The 20,078-nt window shown below is 39.0% G+C and overlaps 4 protein-coding genes and 1 non-coding gene across 9 annotated transcripts; 2 read left to right on the plus strand and 3 right to left on the minus strand.

Moving 5' to 3' along the window:
- Positions 1 to 1,390: 1,390 nt before the first annotated feature.
- On the minus strand, positions 1,391 to 1,463 carry TRNAE-CUC (transfer RNA glutamic acid (anticodon CUC)). Its single transcript has one exon. It is a non-coding gene; the product is annotated as a tRNA-Glu (tRNA).
- A 314-nt stretch (positions 1,464 to 1,777) lies between these two features.
- Positions 1,778 to 4,109, plus strand: LOC126792444 (uncharacterized). 3 transcript variants are annotated; one of them, XM_050518862.1, is made up of 6 exons: positions 1,778 to 1,911; positions 2,579 to 2,654; positions 2,784 to 2,885; positions 3,353 to 3,476; positions 3,553 to 3,670; positions 3,758 to 4,109. In XM_050518862.1, exons 2-6 carry the CDS (start codon positions 2,645 to 2,647, stop codon positions 3,809 to 3,811), a joined length of 408 nt encoding a protein of 135 aa, XP_050374819.1. In that variant the 5' UTR covers positions 1,778 to 1,911; positions 2,579 to 2,644; the 3' UTR covers positions 3,812 to 4,109. The 3 variants fall into 3 exon arrangements, with proteins under 3 accessions (XP_050374819.1, XP_050374833.1, XP_050374825.1); XM_050518876.1 differs by having other exon boundaries at positions 3,359 to 3,476; XM_050518868.1 differs by having other exon boundaries at positions 2,787 to 2,885.
- An 817-nt stretch (positions 4,110 to 4,926) lies between these two features.
- Positions 4,927 to 7,217, minus strand: LOC126792490 (UBP1-associated proteins 1C). 3 transcript variants are annotated; one of them, XM_050518912.1, is made up of 7 exons: positions 7,115 to 7,156; positions 6,935 to 7,048; positions 6,765 to 6,839; positions 6,491 to 6,618; positions 5,734 to 6,190; positions 5,398 to 5,508; positions 4,927 to 5,271 (listed from the first exon to the last, which is right to left on the minus strand). In XM_050518912.1, the coding sequence occupies exons 2-7, from the start codon at positions 7,019 to 7,021 to the stop codon at positions 5,209 to 5,211; spliced, it is 921 nt and encodes a 306-aa protein (XP_050374869.1). In that variant the 5' UTR covers positions 7,022 to 7,048; positions 7,115 to 7,156; the 3' UTR covers positions 4,927 to 5,208. The 3 variants fall into 3 exon arrangements, with proteins under 3 accessions (XP_050374869.1, XP_050374861.1, XP_050374875.1); XM_050518904.1 differs by having other exon boundaries at positions 6,935 to 7,215; XM_050518918.1 differs by lacking the exon at positions 5,398 to 5,508 and having other exon boundaries at positions 6,935 to 7,217.
- Positions 7,218 to 10,832: 3,615 nt separating this feature from the next.
- Positions 10,833 to 12,347, minus strand: LOC126793872 (uncharacterized). The gene has a single exon (XM_050520502.1). It carries the CDS (start codon positions 12,345 to 12,347, stop codon positions 10,833 to 10,835), a length of 1,515 nt encoding a protein of 504 aa, XP_050376459.1.
- Positions 12,348 to 16,971: 4,624 nt separating this feature from the next.
- On the plus strand, positions 16,972 to 19,028 carry LOC126795663 (uncharacterized). The gene has a single exon (XM_050522458.1). The coding sequence runs from the start codon at positions 17,000 to 17,002 to the stop codon at positions 18,653 to 18,655; it is 1,656 nt and encodes a 551-aa protein (XP_050378415.1). The 5' UTR covers positions 16,972 to 16,999; the 3' UTR covers positions 18,656 to 19,028.
- The last annotated feature ends 1,050 nt before the right edge of the window (positions 19,029 to 20,078 follow it).

Consider the following 20,078-nt stretch of genomic DNA (forward strand, 5'->3'; position numbering starts at 1 on the left):
TTCAATAATACATCAAATATCAATGTTAGGATTCAAACTTCTGACCTATAATATAACAACCATGCACTCTACCAACTGTGCTAGACAACCTTCTATGTTATGTTTTGTTAATTTTTGTACTAATATCCATTATTTATTATTTTTTAAATCATTAAATTCGGTCGGTTCGATTTTAAATCGGTAAACCATTTTCCAACCGTTTTAGTTCGATTTTTTTTCATTTTCTAAACTACACATCTTTAATTCGGTTATCCGGACCATATTTTCGATTTAATTGGTTTTTCTTTTTAATTCGGTTTATGCCGACCCATAATTCTAGAGAGACCTAGATATGATAATAGTGAGTAAGATGATCGGTCAATATATGGGCCTCATTTGCTTGTTTTACAATTCTACATGGCCCAATTGTAGACTTTTCAGATTAAGTTGATGCATGGTGTTTAAAGATAACTATTAAGTTCTTGCTAGGCTAGTCCGAGTTAAGAGAGTTTTGAAGAACTATGAGAGGCAAGTGAATTTGACAATTGTAATCTAAATTGAAACTAGCAATCGGGTGATTAGAGCCGAGTCATTAACTATCTCACAAATCATTTTGTTGATTATGAATACTCTCACTATGTAATATAAATTCTCATTGATGAGTATGAGATGGTTCATTTTTACAAATATGATGATAGAAATGTTGTTGATGTTCTACTAGATTAATTCTTCTCATCAATTGTAAGATTACTACGAAATGTATGGACTCAATAATTACAATGCAGGAATCATCTATAATTTGACTTTCCAGTGCTATGGTTATACAACTTGATCATTTAGTTTAGACCACCAGCTATGAAGTTGCAAGCTTCGAATATGAAGAGGAGGAGAAAGCTTAAGCTACCTTGCAAGTTAAGTAACTTGAAGAATTACACAAGTCTTGCTTTAAGATGAGAAAGTTTGCAGTTAAGAGCTTTAAGGCAGTTGCATGAATTTGTTAATCTTTCATAAAAGACAGGGAAAGATTAAGAGTTGCTAATTACTCATTACCTTCAATTTTATGCAACACCAACCAAAACCAAAAACCCAGGCCACCCACCATTACCCAAATTGGCACACTTCTTTTCCCATGGATTCAAGTTTACTACTAATGCAGTACCACTGCCTTCTAATTTTATATTTGTTCAGTGGTAGGGATAAATCATGCATATACAGTGGTTGAAATGTCCTAAATCCATCTATTTTCATAGAGAAAAATATATAAGAAAATAAAGCAATATAATTGTATGTTCTTTATAACTCGTAAACAAATGAACTGAATAAAAACCACACTTGTTCAATCATGGATTCATAACCTCCGTGATACTGAGAAGCCTCTGGTTGTCCAGAAACAAAAAATGTAGGAATAAAATTCCGTTGCCGGGACTTGAACCCGGGTCTTTCGGGTGAGAGCCGAATATCCTGACCAACTAGACTACAACGGATTTGACAACCTCTATTTGCCGAGTGAGTTTATATCTAGATAGCAAATAAGTACTAATTGCCGGCATAAGGCGGCCGAGTCGCTAACCAATACGAGTCCATCAAAGGGCTATATTGTCTTCTAAATCGCTGAACCAATCATGTTCGATGAATCCGCCACCTACCATTCTGCCTATAATTTAAACAACTACCGAAAATTAATTATTTCGTACGAGGCGAAATAATACAAAACGTACGAGATAAATATGTTATAAATTCATATATTATTATTCTTTTTCTCATTAAAAAAGAGAGAGAAAGAGACAGAGAAGAAGAGAGTCAATTCGCTTGAGCTATCAGTGGTTTAATGTTGAAGGAAGCCTTTGCCTGACATGTAGTAGACCCCCTTTCATCTACCCCAAGACTTCTTTCTTTGCGTCTTCTACTTTGATCTCTGTACAAACCTCACAGGTAAAGCTCATCCATCTCTTTCATTTGATTGAGCTCTAATTCTTATTTTTCATGATTCCCGTTGTTCTGGGAATTGTGGAATGCGACTATGTGAATAAAGATTAGTGCTTTTGGTATAGTCGTGCTTGATTCTTGTTGGGTATTTATCAATTTGACCTGCTAAGGTTTTGTTTGATTAAGCTTACTTGCAAGTGTTGAATGATTTATGAACTCAATTGGGATTGTGCTGGAAATGCCTTGGTTTGATTTGGAATTGTGGGAAGGTTTTATTCAATGCAGAGATACATGTGATGTAGAATACAAAGAATGAAACTTTTTGAGGACCCAAGAATTTATTTGATTGATCAATGATCACAGCTTTTTGAAGAACCAAGAATCAAAATTCTGATCCCCTCATTCATAATTTGTGTTATTTTTCTCATCTTGGCAATGCAAATGGGTTTATCTGCAGTCTGCTTCAATTCGTTAAGGATGAATTTGATTCTAAATCGTTTCTGACATAGTAAATCGAGGGGGTTTTAAGTCATTAAGAATTGCAAAGTGATAGTTTAATCTTCAAACTTTTTTTCTGTTGTTTCTGGCCAATCTGAAAGTTCAGTAGAGATAAAATGATAAATGGTTTCTCTCAAATCATGATCTGAATTGAATCTACAATTCTGTGGTACAGGTATATTGAGGTGTGTCACTAAAAGTCAGGACTTCTGACTCTACAAGTTCATCCGCTCAAGCAAATATGGATCAAAGTACTCAACCTTATTTTCATTATTTGGGCCTGCACATCAGTATATAATGTTTATTATTTGAACAAATATAATGAGTCTCATAGGTTCATCTTTATACTAACTCTGATATGGAATTTACTGCTGCCGCAGAAGGTTCGTCAGAAGATTTAAGAACTGATGTTGAGTTGGTGAGATCATCCTCTGAAAAGCAACTTTTGAGGCCTTCAGCTCGATACTATTCAGTATTTAAAGGTATGCATATTGTTGTATGGGATCGTTTGGGGGCAAATGACAGTTATCAGTCTTCCTCTCGTTTTTATCTCTTTCTTTCTTGAGCCTTGACAAGTTGCCCTGGAATTTAGTATAACCAAGAAAGGACAATTGGTTTCATATTGTATCCTTGTACATATCAAGAGCTTAATCATGTTGTTCACACTAATAGAGGGTTACAGTGTTTTGGGTAACCCACTAAATACAGATCTAATGTTTGGATTTGAATGTAATTGTTAGCATGCTATGATTAATGTTTGTCCATATTCCAAAGTTAAGACATGCAAGCAGGTGGAACTAAACAAAACTCAAAAATCTGATTTGAAATATACATACGTATATGTGTAGATATAGATAAATAAATGGATATACAAGATTTTATAGAAACTGGATCTTTTATTATCAAGTGTGTATTCATTAAAGTGAGAGGTATTGTATGGTCATGGTAGGGCAAGCAACAGATGTGGATCCTGAGAAGGGAAGATACACTCTTATTAAAGATGCAGAGGACTTTCCATCAGGAATATACGAGAAACAGCTTCCATGCTTTGGCTGTGGGATAGGATGGTTTTCGTGAGTATCTTTTTATCCTGATCCCTTTTCTTTTCTTTAATTTATCCTTGTCTCATACTTAATTCTTCCATTGCAGATTTCTATTAGGCTTTGCCTTCCCATTGATGTGGTACTATGCCACAGTTCTCTACTTTGGAAATTACTATCGCAAAGACCCCAGGGAGCGAGCTGGGCTGGCAGCCTCTGCAATCTGTGTAATTTTCTGTCTATATGTAGATATTTACATTTTAACGTCTTGGCGTAATTAGCATAACTATGCGATTGGTTGGCTTGGTTTGCAGGCACTGGTTTGTTCTGTAGTGTTGGTGGTCATAGTACTGTTTTTGATATTCTAGCCTTGCATAATCCAATTCCAAGTGTCCTGGCACACATGATGAAAGCATTATCGGAATGGAAATGAGTGTATAGACTTGGAGGCTACAACTTTTGCATAGAAAGGAAAAAGAAACTAGAGAACAGAAATACTCTTACTGGGAATTCTCCATACGTCTATATTACAAGCTTAGAATGGATCAAACATATTCATATTTAGTTTTTGTTCTATCCAGTGGATGAAGAGAAACTATGTTTATAAATCTTGTAATTACACATAATTTTTATAATGGTAATATAGAGCTGTGGAATGTTAATGCCTGACCTTTTGTTGCTTAATTGTGTTGCTATACGTGATTTGAGTTGGTTCTGCTGAATAAATGTCATCTTTGAACTCATTTCTGAGCGTCATAGTACAGCACTCTACTATGCATGCCAAACTTCTGGCATCTGGGTTTCAAGCCATTACGGTTCATATAACAGTTATTTCAGTACCAACGACCAAGACCACATATTAATGATATTAGTGTATTACCAACCAAATTCATTTCGAAAATTTCCATGTTTGGGTTATGATAATGAGCACAACTAATGTTTTCATCTTTTCGAGGTGACTTCATTCTTTTTTAGATGTTCATACAGATGCCAATTTTAGACTAGGGATGGTCCGTTGAGTTGGTTTCACTATCTCTCCCTTTCTGTGTTCCCAGTATTTCGTTTGGATCAGGGTCCCCGTCGGGGCTTTCCGTTGTAATCTTTTGCTGTAGTTGCATTGAAAGAAAACAGCCATAAGAACCAGCATATTAAAAGAGATTTCAGACATTACAAGACTAAACATAAAAGGTCTATAGTGAAAGGCATTGAACTGCTCTGTTTGTTGATACCAACTAATTAGCCAAGTTGATACAAGTTGTGTTTTTTTTTGTTTAAATAACAAGTTTTTTGTTTAGTTCCTCAAGGATTAATACCATCGTGGTTTCTTCTGCTGTACAGAGATGCTGGTCGAGTCCTTGTGGCTCTGGTTTCTACCTTGCAAGTAACCCCGAAGCCACCAAGCCGCAATCAACATATTAACTTTAAAAGTATCTTCAGAGATCTAACCGGAAATGAAGTTAATTAGTTAAACATATTCCCCTGCTAACTGTGATTTTAGAGGCAGATAAAGAATGAATATTGTGTTACAATTGTCACAATGTCTGAATATGACACAACAAAAATGACCCCAACATATCTTCTGAAACTTGTTAAGCAGATATAAGTTATCCGAGAAAACATATGCTCCTCAAATCTTACTCCTAACACATACAACAAGAGGACCAGCTGACCATCTGGATTTCATTTCATAAACTTGAATGGAGATAGAAGAAGGCGAGCAAGGCAACATCATGCTAGAACTCAGTTATCTGCTACCAAGTGTAGTCTACTCCCTGGCCACCAAGTGAACATACTTGTTCTCAACTCTAAATCTGGAGCTCGAATTGATCTGTTACCAAAACAAAAAAGTATCATCTTCATCATAATTCACAAATACTATACAGGTGAAGTCAATATTCAATTGCATCCACTATTGCACACAAGTAATAAAATGAACAAAGGTTTGCCAACTAACCTTTTCCTCAAAGATTGTACTCAGTTTTTCTTCATCTTCTGTTATGCCAGATTCCGCAATAGCATTCAGAACAAGTTTTTTCAGTTTTCTAATTTTCAGAACTCCATCTTTCTGCACCATTAAATGTAAAATGCCATTTTATTATACACTTGAAAACTTGCAATCATATAATACGGATGGGAAGTCATCATATAAAAACAAAACACCTTTACATCCTGCACAATGAAATATTTTCTCATGCCATGTTCATATCCTAGTTGATGTTTTCTTCTTCTGTATGTTCTTAAAATATTTGCACGAACAATAAGTGAGATTTATATTATTCAGCATACTTACCGTCTTTAAGGTTGATGTGATCAACTTCTTCCAATTTATTTTTGCCTTGGGCTCTTCCTTATCTTTCTTCAACTTGGTTTCTTTTTTATTTGCTTCTGCTCTCCCATTCTGAGTCACTTTCCCATTGCCTACTTCCCCTAATGTAGTATCCTTGGTCTTTTTTCTGGATTCTTCATTCTTGGACTCTTCTAGTTTTCTTTTTTGCTTTGACAGAAATTTCCCATTCTCTGCTTCCGAACATTTATCAATAGTATTAACTCCAGATGCTTCCTGCAAAGCAGGTGCTTCTGTTCCTTTTGGAGCTTCCTGAGGTTGTGGTTTTGTATCTGGAGCAGACTCTTCCAGCTGCATAGCCTTTTGCTTGGCAGCATGAATAGCTCGAGCTTTCCCCCTATGCTTCTTTCCCTCAGCATGGAGCATCAGTGTCTGCCTACTGGTCGCATTAGTGTTGCAAAGACTGCACACCCGAGATTATCCAAAAGAAAATGATCAGATCCCAATCATGAAAAGAGAACCAACTCCCACACTACAGAACTAGCCAGATAATATGTCACATATATCATATCCACTTAGTTGGTATCCATTTCTACATCTCTTGGTCCACAACAAATAATGCATTTATTCAAAAGAACATATTTAGCAGTTCGCGCCCGGGCAGTCGCATCACAAATGCATCAAAAAGTTTAACAAAGATGGTTGTTCATTTTCACGACAATGATTGATTCTACCGTAATGAACCAAGCATACAGCACATTACCTACAGAACCACGGGGGGCGCTCAGATAACCCAACAGTTATGTCGAAATCGGCTTGCTGCTTGGAATCCTTATTGGGCTTGGCTCCCCCATTAGCAGCTTTCACTTGCCCCTTTGGACCATATTTTTCCTTACAAAACAAAAACAAAGAAATCAGCCACAAACCAACCAAAGCTCATTACCAATATCAAAGAACAATACACGGCTTTGGGTCACTATAATACATTAACAGTTGCCAATCGAAACTTAGACATAGGGAGACTAAAAGAGACTCACCGCTTCAGTAATACACTGTGTGTGACCCTGCACAGTTTCTCTCCCAAACATCTCACCACAATCGATGCATGACAGCTGCGAAAATCAAGACCCAAACAGAGTTACCAATCCAATATGAATGCGTTAGAAATTAGGATGATAAGTTGAGAGATGAGAGATATAGTGGATACCTGACGAGCAGAGCAGGTGTTGAAGTGGTGGGGCAACTTGGGTTTCTTGAGGTTGTCACCGCAGTCCTCGCATTGAAACCACACCATTTTCTGGGTTCTGTGTGTACAAACTTTACAGAGACCCAGAAAGAGAGAGAGAGAGAGAGAGAGAGAGAGAGAGAGAGAGAGAGAGAGAGAGAGAGAGAGGAGCTCAGCGACGACCAGGTAGCTGATCTGTCTGGGGTTTAAGGCATTTACAGGGAACTAGCCACTAGGGTTTTTGTTTTGATTGGGATTTTTGTAGGCCGCGGCGCCGCGCCATTTCTCTTTAAGTCTTTATACCGCCCCATCTTACAGGCCCAAGATAGCTCTAAAACACGAAAATTTTACAATTTTACCATAAATATTTTTCACAAAGTAAAATGCGGAGTAGTTTTTCACAGGGTCACTAACCGACAAAAAAATCCATACTCAACTGCGTTTAAATTTACATTAAAGATTGAAAATAAATAATTCTATTTAAAAATAGTTCTCTACTGATCTAAAGATAGTTAAACATAAATCTCTTAGTCGGTTAGTGACTGTGTACACATTTATGTTAAAGTGTCACATCAGATTGTATATTTTGTTTACTGTAAGCTCATGTACATGTTGAACGATTTATCAATAATATAGTACTCTATTATTTATCTTTTGAATTATTCCACTTTCAAACAACACACACTTGATAATCCCCATACTGAATCATTAGCCCAGATCATGAATCAGGTCTTTCTTATTTGCATATCTCCCATGCCACACTTCTAGAGTTCTAGTTCTTCAAAAATCAATACCAAAAAAAATTAGGGGGTCTGAAAAGAAAACCATTCAAAAATAAGGGACTTGCCAAGAAAATACTCAAAATGCGGGAAGGCTCCCCCTATAAAAACCCACCCCAAAATCACAGTGTCCCTTAAATCCTAGGGCTCCGTCGTCAAAAATGGGAAGAAGAAAGAAGATTACCTCCATTTCCACCTCACCTGAATCGAAGAGCTGCCTGGATTCTACTTCCAATTCCAATTCCGGTTCCAATGCCGTTCCAATTCCCGGTTCTGATTCTGGCGAAGCAAAATCGAAGAGCTGCTCCATAGAGCAACTGGAGTCACATATCCATGAGCTTCAGATCTCACAATCTCACCTCCACAGCCTCATCGCTCTCGAGAATCTCCCGGTGTTCCACGGCCGCGCCGGCAAGGAGAACCCCGTCGACTGGCTCACCGCCACCGAGCGCCGCTTCGAGTACCTCGGAATCCCCGCCGCCGACCGAGTCAAGATCGCCGCCACTCGCCTCCTCAGCGACGCGAGCACCTGGATGTGCTGGTACGAGTCGCGGTTCCCGGAGCGCTCGCCGTGGTCGAATTTCCGCCACGAGTTTCTGAGGTTCTTCCGGCCGGAGTCGCTCATCGCGGCGGTGTGCAATCTGGAGCAGAAGAGGTCCGTCAAGGAGTACGAGGTCGACTTTCTCAGGGTGGCCGCCGGAGCTGGAGAGCCGTCGCCGGAGGAGTGGAGCGATGAGGAGTTGATGAGGCACTTTGTTGGTGGATTGAAGGAGGAGATACGGCGGAAGGTGGAGTGGTTTCGGCCCAAAACCCTAGCTGACGCCATGGATTTTGCTCGCAATGTAGAAGCTGAAAGCGCATAATGGTATTACTCTTGTCTCGTAAAGACTAATAGATTTGGGTGATGAATTAGAACTGTCTGATTTCACTAATTGCTATATCAAACTAGTATATGCTTATAGTAGTAGTATATATCTTATCAGTTTAGTACTTGTTAGCTTGTTAATATTCTCGGAATTGAACTTGGATTGTTGGAGCTAATTTGAGGAAGAGGCATAGAGCTAGTAATATGGTATACTACATTGTCATGAACAGCGCTATGAATATAATATGAGGGAATGTTGGATTACAATATCGGTCAAATTGTGTGATTTGTTTAATTGTTTCCTTTTATCTTCTTTTTGTTCATACTTTGATTATATCTAGACTCTGATTCATGAGCATATCTGTAGCATTCAGTTTTCTCATTCCATGAGGCAACATAAAAATTGAGAAGGGAAGTCCTTAACTGTGTGTTGTGATGTGCTCTATGTAAGTTCATTTTGCCATATTAACTAACTTGGATAAGGTTTAAGCCATGTTGACTTTAGCTGGAACTCTAGAGAGTTCAGTTTGGAACTGCGGAGAGTTCTGTTTGATCTTAGTGAACAAAGAAGGAATATGGTCAGGCATGTATGCTCGCATGGAGAATAAAAGTAGGGTCGAGTTTAAGCATAGAGTCAAATGCAGCTTTTCTTCTACATTCGTAGCATATAGTGTAGTATATGATGGTTACTTTTCTTTGAAATTCATACTTCATGTACTTCATGAGGTGGAACAACCACCTGCTCAAGTTAGTAAGGTGAGCTCTTGTGGCTGGGGAAGGTAGCTTAGATGGAATTCTTCATTTTAGGCTGTTGAAGTATATGCATATCAATGAGAACTTAGATTATCTGATTATAAGAACATTATGGATTTATAGACCAGGAAATCTAAGAGATGCCTCACATTCGCAAGGCAGCCGAAGTTAGTTGCATCATAGGATTAAGTAGTATTTGTAGCTGTAGCAACAGAAGTAATGAAGTAGGAAACCTTAAGATGTAAGGTTTTTTGTTTGGCAATGTTAACAAGGTAGGTTATACAGAAAACTTAGGCTTCACTTTAGCTGGAAGTCCAGAGAGTCAATATGGTGTTAATGAAAAAGGACCAGACACTAACCTAGGTGATGTTCTGAAACCAAAAGTTAGGGTGTTCATCCTACCTGACCTACTGAAAGTTCCTTTACCGGCCGTACTATAGATACTGCCCTTCTCCCATTCATGGTGACGGATTAACAGTGCCTAGTAGCCTAATAGTACCATAAGACAAGTGAAACATGAGCTGCGGCAGATGCATCTGATATCCAGAGAAATTGAGTCCCATGATTGATCAACATGGAGCCTTGAACACATTTGATCAAATTCTTCAAGCAATAACCATTGCTGAGCACTTGGTTGAATCTTAAGTATCAGCCTTGTCCAAAGAGATCTCATCTAAATTCTCTTTCTCTCTTTCAACGTTTTTCTTCCTTGTGAAAAAAAAAATAATAAGAAAAGGAAGAAAGAAAGAAAGAGAGAGTTTGGAGGACTTCTATGTGGAAATTTCTTCCTTAAAGCATATAGAACTGCAAGGGAAATAGATGGGAAACACTGATCTTTTGATGGTAGATGAGTACATTACCGTAGAGGATTGAACTGAACAAAGATCTCATTTCTCTTCTTTACCCCATGTACTTCTCGCTTAACAGGGCTTTAGAACTGCAAGGGAAAATAAGAGAAACTTAAGAACTTGGCGGCTGATTAAACAAGAGGGATTATAGATTTTATAAAGTGAATGATGACCGAGGAGATGGAATGAATTATAGACTGCGACGAGTTGGAGATTATGGATAAATAGATGAATATCACATGTTCTTTGTGTGAGTTGATTGTTAGTACAGGGTTTGTTGCTAGCTGCATCCGCAGTGTACTTCCTGCTCCCTTTACCAGAGGCCAACATGTCATATTATTGGTTTTCCTCATACTCATTGGACTACACCAGTCAAGTATTTAAATGGAAATTCAAAATGTTCAAGAGGGTATCGCAAAGACGCAAATTGGTGCCCAGAATTAAGAAGAAAAGATGGCAAAAGGAAATGAAAAGAATTAATATATTGCAGTAAACTGTACTCTCAGCAAAAGGGATGGAATTACAGCTGCATCCGCCCCGAGGATGGAACTATTTCTTAAAAAACAAAACAGAAAACAAAAAATCAACTAAGCTAACTAACTAATTCATCAAAAAACTAAGCTAACTAATCGGTTTTAACAATCACAGCAGTTCAATGCCTCTGACATTAGCCTGTGTTTCGTCCTCAGTTGTGTCTTGGCCTTGCCCTGAATGGAAGCTCTCAATGCCCTTTCCTTCTTCCTTTGTTCTGCTGTCATAGTTTGTGAATCACCTCCTTCGGGTATGATCATCTTGATCATGATCTCCTCGACCGTAGGCACGAACAGTTCTGCACCCACATTGTTATTACTATTCGGGTTGAACTCGAAAAAGCTTTGGAGTTTCTTTTCCTTGGTCATGAAGTTCTCAAATTCTTTCCCAAGAAAACTCCTCAGAAATGCCAGCTGAATCACCTGATACCATGATCTCGACTCCAGCTTTTTCCCACAAATAGTTGGACGTGCCATCGGGCTATGAAGAGTCTCGAAGTACTCCACAGCATTTGAGTTCATGTGAAGACTGCTCAGTTTCTCCAAAACCATCAACCTGAGTGTCTCTCGCAGCTGTGAGTACGGCAAGGTTGAATCAGTTGCTCCATTCCAGAATTTGTCAAGAGCATCGATCTCGAAGATAAGTGCTAGTGCTGCGCATGCTGCAACATGAACTTTTATATCATCGTTATTGTCCAACAAGTCCATGAAGAATGAAATTGCACCTCTCCAATACGCATGGTTCAGTCGCCATCCTTCCATGCTTGTAAGAAGAAAACACCAAGAATTTATTGCAGCAACAAGAATCTCCTGCGATTGCTTCTTTCGGTTGATCACATCATTACTGTTGGATTCAGATTTGAGATTTATCAAGAAGTCCCAAATAACCTTCATTGCAACTTGAGTCTCCTCTGCGTTAATCGCACCAAAAAAGGAAACAACGCCCAAGCATTCTAGCATCTTCGTTGTGTTGGTTCCAGCCTTCTTTAGACAAGAACTGGTGGAAGCTGCAGCAAGAAACTCCCTGTAGATCTCAGCAATCTTTTCTTCGCAATCCACGATGATTGAGAGCAACCCAATTACTTGCAATGCATTCTGAACCTCTTTGGTAGAGCCTTTCTTCACACCACTTAAGCATCGGTAGAGAAGTTCCACGACATATCTCTTTTTCAGGTCGTCATGATCCAAATCTTGGTTCAGCAGTGCAATAACTCCGGCCAATGCCTTGGCTCGCTCCGGTCCACGTTTGTCATATAACTTATCAATTAACCAGGGAGAGGCTGTTGCAGGTTGAGGTGGTAGTTGCGGTGTTTGTTCCAGAATCACAGCAGCCGCAGCGGCCGCGACGGCTTCATCTTCTTCATGTTGTCGGGTCTCGATTTCACGTTTGATCTGCCTCTTCAGTGACCCTGGTATTTCCCTGTCATCGAGTTTTTCAATAAGCTGTTTAGTGTCGACCCTTTGAATAATACCCTGCTGCATGAGAGTGGAGTGAACATCTCTTTTCTTTGGGGGAGCAACCTTCTGTCTGGATGCCTTGAAATTTGAAGAACTGGAACTCTTTCTCCTGACGCAGTTTGAAGGGCCAGAAGAAGAACGATTGTTGCCTCTCATCATCATCTTGGAAATCAAAAGGTAGAGATCGAGGTGAGAGGTAAGAGAGTTGATGTTGAAAACTTTAAATCGAAATGAGAAAATGGTGGTGATTGAACATAAAGCGAATAACAGCAGCACTTTCCTATTCTGACTTGGTTAAGGAGGTTAACCTGTCAGAATAGGAACTTCCAATCCTAAACCAAGTACGACTTGGAATCTTAGAATAAGAATAAAACTTTTCCTAAACCAAATCGAAAATAGGTTAATGTTAATACATATAATACTAGCCTTTACCTTGAAATATATTCACGAAGTTAACTTTTGATCATAATTTTTCACTAATTATATTATTTTCCATAATTATCTCTTAATTTTATTTATTTATTTTATTTATTATTTTACAGTCCTTATGTTTATTTGTGAAAAACTAATGACAAAATAGTAATTTTTTCAGTTCTTAATTTAGTAGTACTCTCATGCTCACTTTATTGTAGTATAAATTAGTGTTACCCTATTATTTAATATTTAGCATTCAAAATCCAAAAGATTGAAGTATCTTGAGGTACAAAATCATTGATAACATCGAACATTTGAACATCAAAACTTTACCCAAACACAAGTCTACGTACTAATTAGTTCATGAGAAGTTTTAAATACACATCCCTATTATTCAATAATTCAAAATAAGATTTTGCATATATGTTAAATGACCAAAATAGGTCCACATAATCATTAAAAAAACAAATTAAATTATCATAAATGGAGAATTTATTTTTAGAAACAATTAAAATAAGAAAATTTACATGAAAATTTAAATTAGCATATATTTTGATAGAAAATTAAGCGGGAAATTCAAACAATCAATTCATTCCTTAATTTTTTACACAAAAAAAAATCATTTCTATTTTTAGAGTCTCAAACAAAGTAATCAATGAAAATGTTATGAAGAAAAATGCTCATAGTGGCATTTGGAGAAATCCCAAAAGATATATTATTGAATAGAATAAATAATGAGCAAAATAAAAGAATACAGGAAGTGTTAACCCCATATTTAAGATGTGAGATCCTATTCACATATAGAATATTCTTAAAATATGACTAATTACTTTCGTTCTACTTTTTTTTTAGTACGAAGTCATGTAAGATTTTATTCAGTAAGCAGCAAAAAAATAACACACCTTAATCGGACGACAATAAGAGCTATCTCTATGACTCTCCAAATTTAGAGAACTAGACTTAAAGTATCAACAATGCACCCACCTTTTAAGAACCGTTTATAGCACAAAGATTTAGTACTTAGTAAGACATAGAAGCTAAATAAAGGGTTTGACCATATCTTCTAAGCACCGTCAAGTTGACAGGAGGGTTATAAGGCCCTACCTCTAGCACCATCGTTGCTTCTACCAACTCCTCCTAGGAGCACCAACCACTATATCCTTACCAAGCTAACCCTTCTTTCCTTTCCCCGACTTTTTCTCCCCAAAGACTGGTTTCTTATATAACCTCTTTCAAGGCCATGTAGCAATCAATGAGTCATTTAGTTTGTTCTTACTACCCTTGGGATGACCAAGCTTCTTCTCAGCAGGAGAGATAATTACCTTCTCATCCTTATGTTGCACTAGCATAGTAAATTCTCCCTTAGATGGAAAGGAACCTTGAATATACTTCTTCCCATGCCTTTTAAGATTAATTATGGCATTTTCGTTTCAAATGGTTCACAAATGGTTTAGCCGCAAAGAGAAAGCCAAACCGATCAGTAGCTTTTGGACCTGAAGCAAGCAATTTTGCCAATGTTGACTCCACCGAAGCAAGAGGCGACACTGGTTCCGTAACAACCAAGACACATGTCTCCTCAAGAGAAACGGGGTGCTGGGCAGAAGCAGGCTCATATGGGACCATCTCACCAATCACTGGTAAAACCCTAGTGTCTAGGGTATCTTCCACCATACACTTAATAATTCCAGTACCAGAACTAGATCCACCCACCTCAACTGCCGATAACGAGGGTCGACTCGGTGGCACAACTACCTCCGTTCCCATATTTGAGATCAAAAGGTTAGCAAAATTGGAGCCGTTAATCAGATTAAGCAGATCTATTTTCTCATGCACCAAAAGTTCATCACAACCTCCTGCTTCATGCATGAACATACCACACTCCCGAAAAAATCCTTTAACCTTCTCATACACCAAATCAATTTCAATAGACACAGTATTAGAGATTTAGAATCAAAGACTAGGCGAATCGTTGATCCACCTCCTTACGATAGATAGCCGCATGGTCCAAATACACGACCCGACCTAGCGTGGCTCCAGAGATTAAACGGTAAGCCGGGAACACGCACCCAAGTTTCCATCAAGAACAATGGCACTTCCTCCACCATTGATGGGTTGGACGTGTATTTGACTATTTTCGCATCGATTATATGTCACTTCATTGATAGATAGCGTTCTGTAAATCAAAGAATAGCTTGAAGCCATGGGACCTCTCTCTTTCATCTACAGCAGTATCAACTATTTGAATCTGCAGCCTCAAGGACAAGCGTGGGACTTGGACAAGTTAAAAGCACTAGGATTCAAATAATAGCTTTTCCCACAAACATGACTTGGTGCTGTGATATATATTCAACTACTGTCATTAGTTGTCACAATCTGAGCTTTTCCAAGTTTCATTTCCACATAACAAACAATGGTTATGACTTCTGGGTTGGCATTCATCACATTTCAAAAGCCGACTCTTTGCAATCGCCGTTCAAAGCTACCTTTACAATCTGAACCCAACACCTTCAGAAAATTCGGCACCAAATGTTCCACTCGGCGATCGATTATAATATCAACAAACGTAGTCCGAACCAGTGGCGTAGCCATAAATGTTGTTAAGAGGGGTAAAAGTTATATATAGTTACGATTCTATAAATTAAATGACTTAATTATGTAGGTACAAATTAGTTATTAATTTGTTATTGCCAAAATATTAATAAAAAATAAGAAATTAAAAAGAATAGGAAATACACTATAGTATGTATGGGATAAACTAAATAAAAGAGAGAAATATAATGATGAGAAAATTCTATAAAGACATTGATTTGCTTCAATCTTATAATATAGCAATGTTCTAAAAATCCCCGCCTAGGCGCCCGAAGATCCTTGGTCGTCTCGATTTTGGGCCGATTAATCCCCGATTAATCCTCTGGGCGCTGGCTTTTAACTGTCCGCCCGATTAATGCCTAGCGTTTTTTAGAACCTTGTAATATAGTCAAAAGTGAGTAATTTTATTATCAAATTAGAGGGGTCAAAATGAATCAAATGACTTATATTGCTCTTAGATCAAAGTAAAAAATTAAGACATAATATAATTACCAAGCTAGTGAGAAGGGTTAATTGACCCTTATGGTGTCGGTGTAGCTACGCCTATCTTCCGGACATTAGACAATTACGACTAATAACGAAGTACAGGTCGTAGTCCGAAAAGAAAAACATATTAGGAGGAAAAGAAGATGCATTATCAACAGTGAACCCATTGGATACGAACAATTCATAAGTAAAGCAAATAATAGATGTGATAAAAGAGGGGGTTAGGGTCTTTTTAAATATGCTGGTTTTGACAAAGTGTAACCTAAAGGCATACTGTTGATGTTTTATGGTAATTAAAGGATATAGAAATCAATGATTGTAACCACGCTCCAATCATTCAAATAATGGAAAAGAAGAAGAAGAAGAAGAAGAATGGAGATGATGATGAATCGAGGGCTTCTGTGGCTTATAGGAATACACGTGCAATAAGCAATACGGGGTTGCCTGCCTTAGAAAATACTTCAAAGCTCAAACAACGAGTTCGTATATGTATGTACGTATCTTTGGGTGATCATTATATGGATAGAAAAGAGTCAAAAGACTCATTTGTGAAAACCTTAAAGAGTTTCGATATTGGCATTGCATTATTGTTTATTAGGAAGTTAGGAACCACTTTGGTTGAGGGATTACACTCAACAATCAACTATATAATAAAATTAAACCCTTTGATCTGTATTTATGCATAGTGCATGATCAAGATTTCAATCATTTCATTATAAAAACATCTTGTTTCGTTCTTAAGTAAATGACATAACCACATGATTCACACCCAATTCAAATTTCATTGTTCTAAATTGTATTTTATTTGTTGGTTTTGGCCAAAATTGCTGATTAATATGACTTGCTCGATTAGAAAATAAAAATTGAGGAAGTATGACCAATGTGTTTAATCACAATATAATGATCGCTAATTTATTATTTAGTCAATTACATTTGTAGTCTTCTGAAACTCTCGTCAATAAAATTATATTGAACCTGTTTCCACAAATTAAATTCAGGTCCAAATTCCCAATCTTCGTGTAATTTGATGTGATATACAAACCCTAGTGTATAGTTAAATGAAATCAAATCACGTTATAGTGATCTATTATGTTACAAGCTTTGTTGTTAGAGACGGGGCGTTACATAATTGTAATGACAAGAAACAACAAACGTACAAGCCATTATTTCACTTCGAGCCTCGCAGTATCTCTGTCTTCCCTAAAAGTCATCTCCTTTCCCGGCTAAGTTTATTTCTTATTCTCTTTCTCCACAAGCAAAACTCAACTCCGACTCAAACCCTTATACAAATGCAACCACACCACCACTGAAGACCCACCACCACCATGCCTCGCCGATCATCTTCCCCACTCCTCTCTCCGCCGGTCCTCATCATCCTCCTCCCCACCGTTATCTTAATCTTCCTCATCTACGCCATCCCTCCACTTCTCTCCCTCACTTCCCACATCCTCCAGCCCACCGTCTCCGTCAAGAAAAGCTGGGACTCTCTCAACGTCTTCCTCGTCATCTTCGCTATCCTCTGCGGCGTTTTCGCTAAAAAACACGACGACGCCGTCGAGGGATTGCCTGATGTCGACAACCCTCACGTCCATAATCATAATGCTTCCAACCGTCTACTTGGTTCTCCCATCAACAGACCTACCTCATCTCCACGATCAGATTCATCAGTTCTTCTTACTCCGCAGCAGCAATGGTTTGGATACCCGGATAGAACTCCGAAGATGTATGACACTACTCCGGTTAGGACGCCGGATAACGTCGGTGGTGGCGGTTTGAGGAGAAGAAGCTCGTACCCGGATCTGAGACAAGTTGACTCTCTATGGCAAACACTAGGCGATGTTCAAACTAAGTCTCAGTTTCGTTTCTTTGATGACTTCGAAATCAGCAACTACGGAACTCACCGACAGCACAGTCACAGAGAGACAAGCTCCGACGATGTCAAGGAGATTCCGGTCGATACTTTCGTACTTAAATCTTCTCCAACGCCGGTTAAGTTGCCGACTCCGCCGCCACCTCCGCCTCCTCTGCCCCGTCGTCAGAAGCAAGGAACGTATGAGACAGTTGGTCGACGTAAAAAGAAGGAGATGAAAGTAGTCGAGGAAGTACGTTCCACCCCGCCACCGACACCTCCTCCTCCACCGCCGCCGAGACCGGTAGCTCCGCCGTCTCCAATGCGGGTTAGATCGGACCAAAAACACGGAAGGCTTGAACGGAGAAAGAGTAACGTAAAGAGGGAGATAGCGATGGTTTGGAACTCAGTTCTGTCCAATCAGAGAAAGAGAAAAAGGAAGCAGAAGGCTACGAGGAACATTGACGATACTGTTGCTCCGGAATCTCCGCCGGAACAGTCGCAACTAGTTCCGCCGCCGCCACCTCCACCGCCGCCTTCCTCGGTGTTTCATAATTTATTCAAGAAAGGTAGCAAAACTAAACAGGTACATTCTGTCTCAGCAGCACCACCGCCGGCAGTTTCAGTACGAACACATCAAGCCCGGAGAAGCACTATGCCGCCACCGGCACCGGCACCGCCACGACAACCGCCGGCTGCACACTCTCTGCGCCGGCCGCCATTGCCGACAAAACCAAGCACGTCCTACGAGGACAATGTGATGAACAGCGGCTGCCAGAGTCCGCTGATTCCGATTTCGCCGCCGCCTCCACCGTTCAAGATGCCGGAGCTGAGGTTCTTCGTGAAGGGAGACTTTGTTAAGATACAAAGCGCCCAGAGCTCCCGGAGTGGGTCACCTGAACCACCGGAGGAGGTAGTAGATGATCATGCATTGCCAGCTGGCAAGGAAGAGTCAACGTCCTCATCGACGGTCAACTTAACCGACGGTGGAGAAGGAGCTGGTAAAGCGTCGCCGTCAGTGTTCTTCCTCAGCCCTGATGTTAACACGAAAGCTGACAACTTCATTGCCAGGCTTAGAGATGAGTGGAGGCTCGAGAAGATGAACTCTCTCAGGGAAAAGAAAATGAAATGATCAAAAACTACCACGACTAATTTTTACCTTTTTTTTTACAGTGTTGCATACACAGATATTTACTGTCAATGTAACACATTACCTACAGTATGGTACAGACTACAGAGTCTGTAAATGAAGAACTGAAGAAGATATTGGAAGGCATGCATGCAAACTAGGGCTCTGATTGTGTTTTTTTTTAGTTCATCTTTTGGAGCACGGTTTGGATTCTTGGTTTGATGATATGATGTGGGTAACGAGTGTGTATAATCTACTGCGGGCGGTGGGTTTCCGGTTGTGATCTTATTTTTTTCCTCACGTCTCGGAGCCAATTGTTGAAAATATATAGTTAATTTGGGTTTTAAACTCGGAATTGTTTTGACTTTTAAGTGATGATGTATCGATAATGGTATTGTACAAGATATATGTGCTTGTGTTTAAGAGATTGACCTATTTGCTTACAGAATAGCCCTGAAATCTGACAGTTGTTTGGTATTTTTCTCATGATGATCTTGAATGCAATGTTCTTTAAGCCCATACAAGGTAAGAAGGATCAGAGTTGTAATCTCTGAGTGTTTGAATCTTTGGGTCAACATACTAATGAGCTGTGAGGATGAGATCATTGCTTTATGTCCATTTTAAAGAATGGGGCAAAGCTAGGTGGGGAACTAGGATGGTTTAAAGTGAAAGAAAAGTAATGGATGAAAAAGAGTACAGTACAAGAAATGATTGCAACAACTTAAATTCTATAGCGGTATGCATTATGACAGGGTTAATCTACTGTACGGTGCTCTCGAGATGGGGACGGGAATTGCCCTACAGATATCTCTTTTGGAATTAGCCTGAAGTGCTTAACCATCTCAGGTACCGATCAAAGATAGCTGATCATACAATTGAATCATTAATAGCGTTTGACTTGTAATTTTACCCCAAAGAGCATTTAGGAACAAAAAGAGAAGCACACCAAATCAATCTACCATAATCATCCTTTTTGGCAATTTAAGTAGGACTAGGAGGCCCCGTTTGCTCACCAATCAAGCACTTGAATACAGAGGAGGATTTGACATAATAGCTTCTGCTGAAGGGGGTCCATAGTTGTGTGTGGCCGGTGGCATAAATTGAGTGCATAGGTTGGGGTACTATTTGGACAGTTCAACGCCAGCCTATGTCTTTAGTTTGAACCCTTTGGATAGGTGGGAGGAAATACGTGCCCGCTGCAACAATGGAGAAATTTATCACAGGAATAAAGTTTGGGCAAGTTTATGATACTTAACTAATACAAGTCTACGACATCTGCGGACAAATTAGATTCAGATCGACGTAAATCTAGTCGAATTCATCCTTGGAAGACATGTTAGTGTTTAGAAGCCAGAGATCAAGTTTACAACAGATATCCTCAGGAGCATGAAACAGAACATGTATAAACTAAACAGGAAATGTGAAG

The sequence above is a fragment of the Argentina anserina genome, chromosome 1 (assembly GCF_933775445.1).
Source record: "Argentina anserina chromosome 1, drPotAnse1.1, whole genome shotgun sequence".
NCBI classification, from domain to species: domain Eukaryota; kingdom Viridiplantae; phylum Streptophyta; class Magnoliopsida; order Rosales; family Rosaceae; genus Argentina; species Argentina anserina.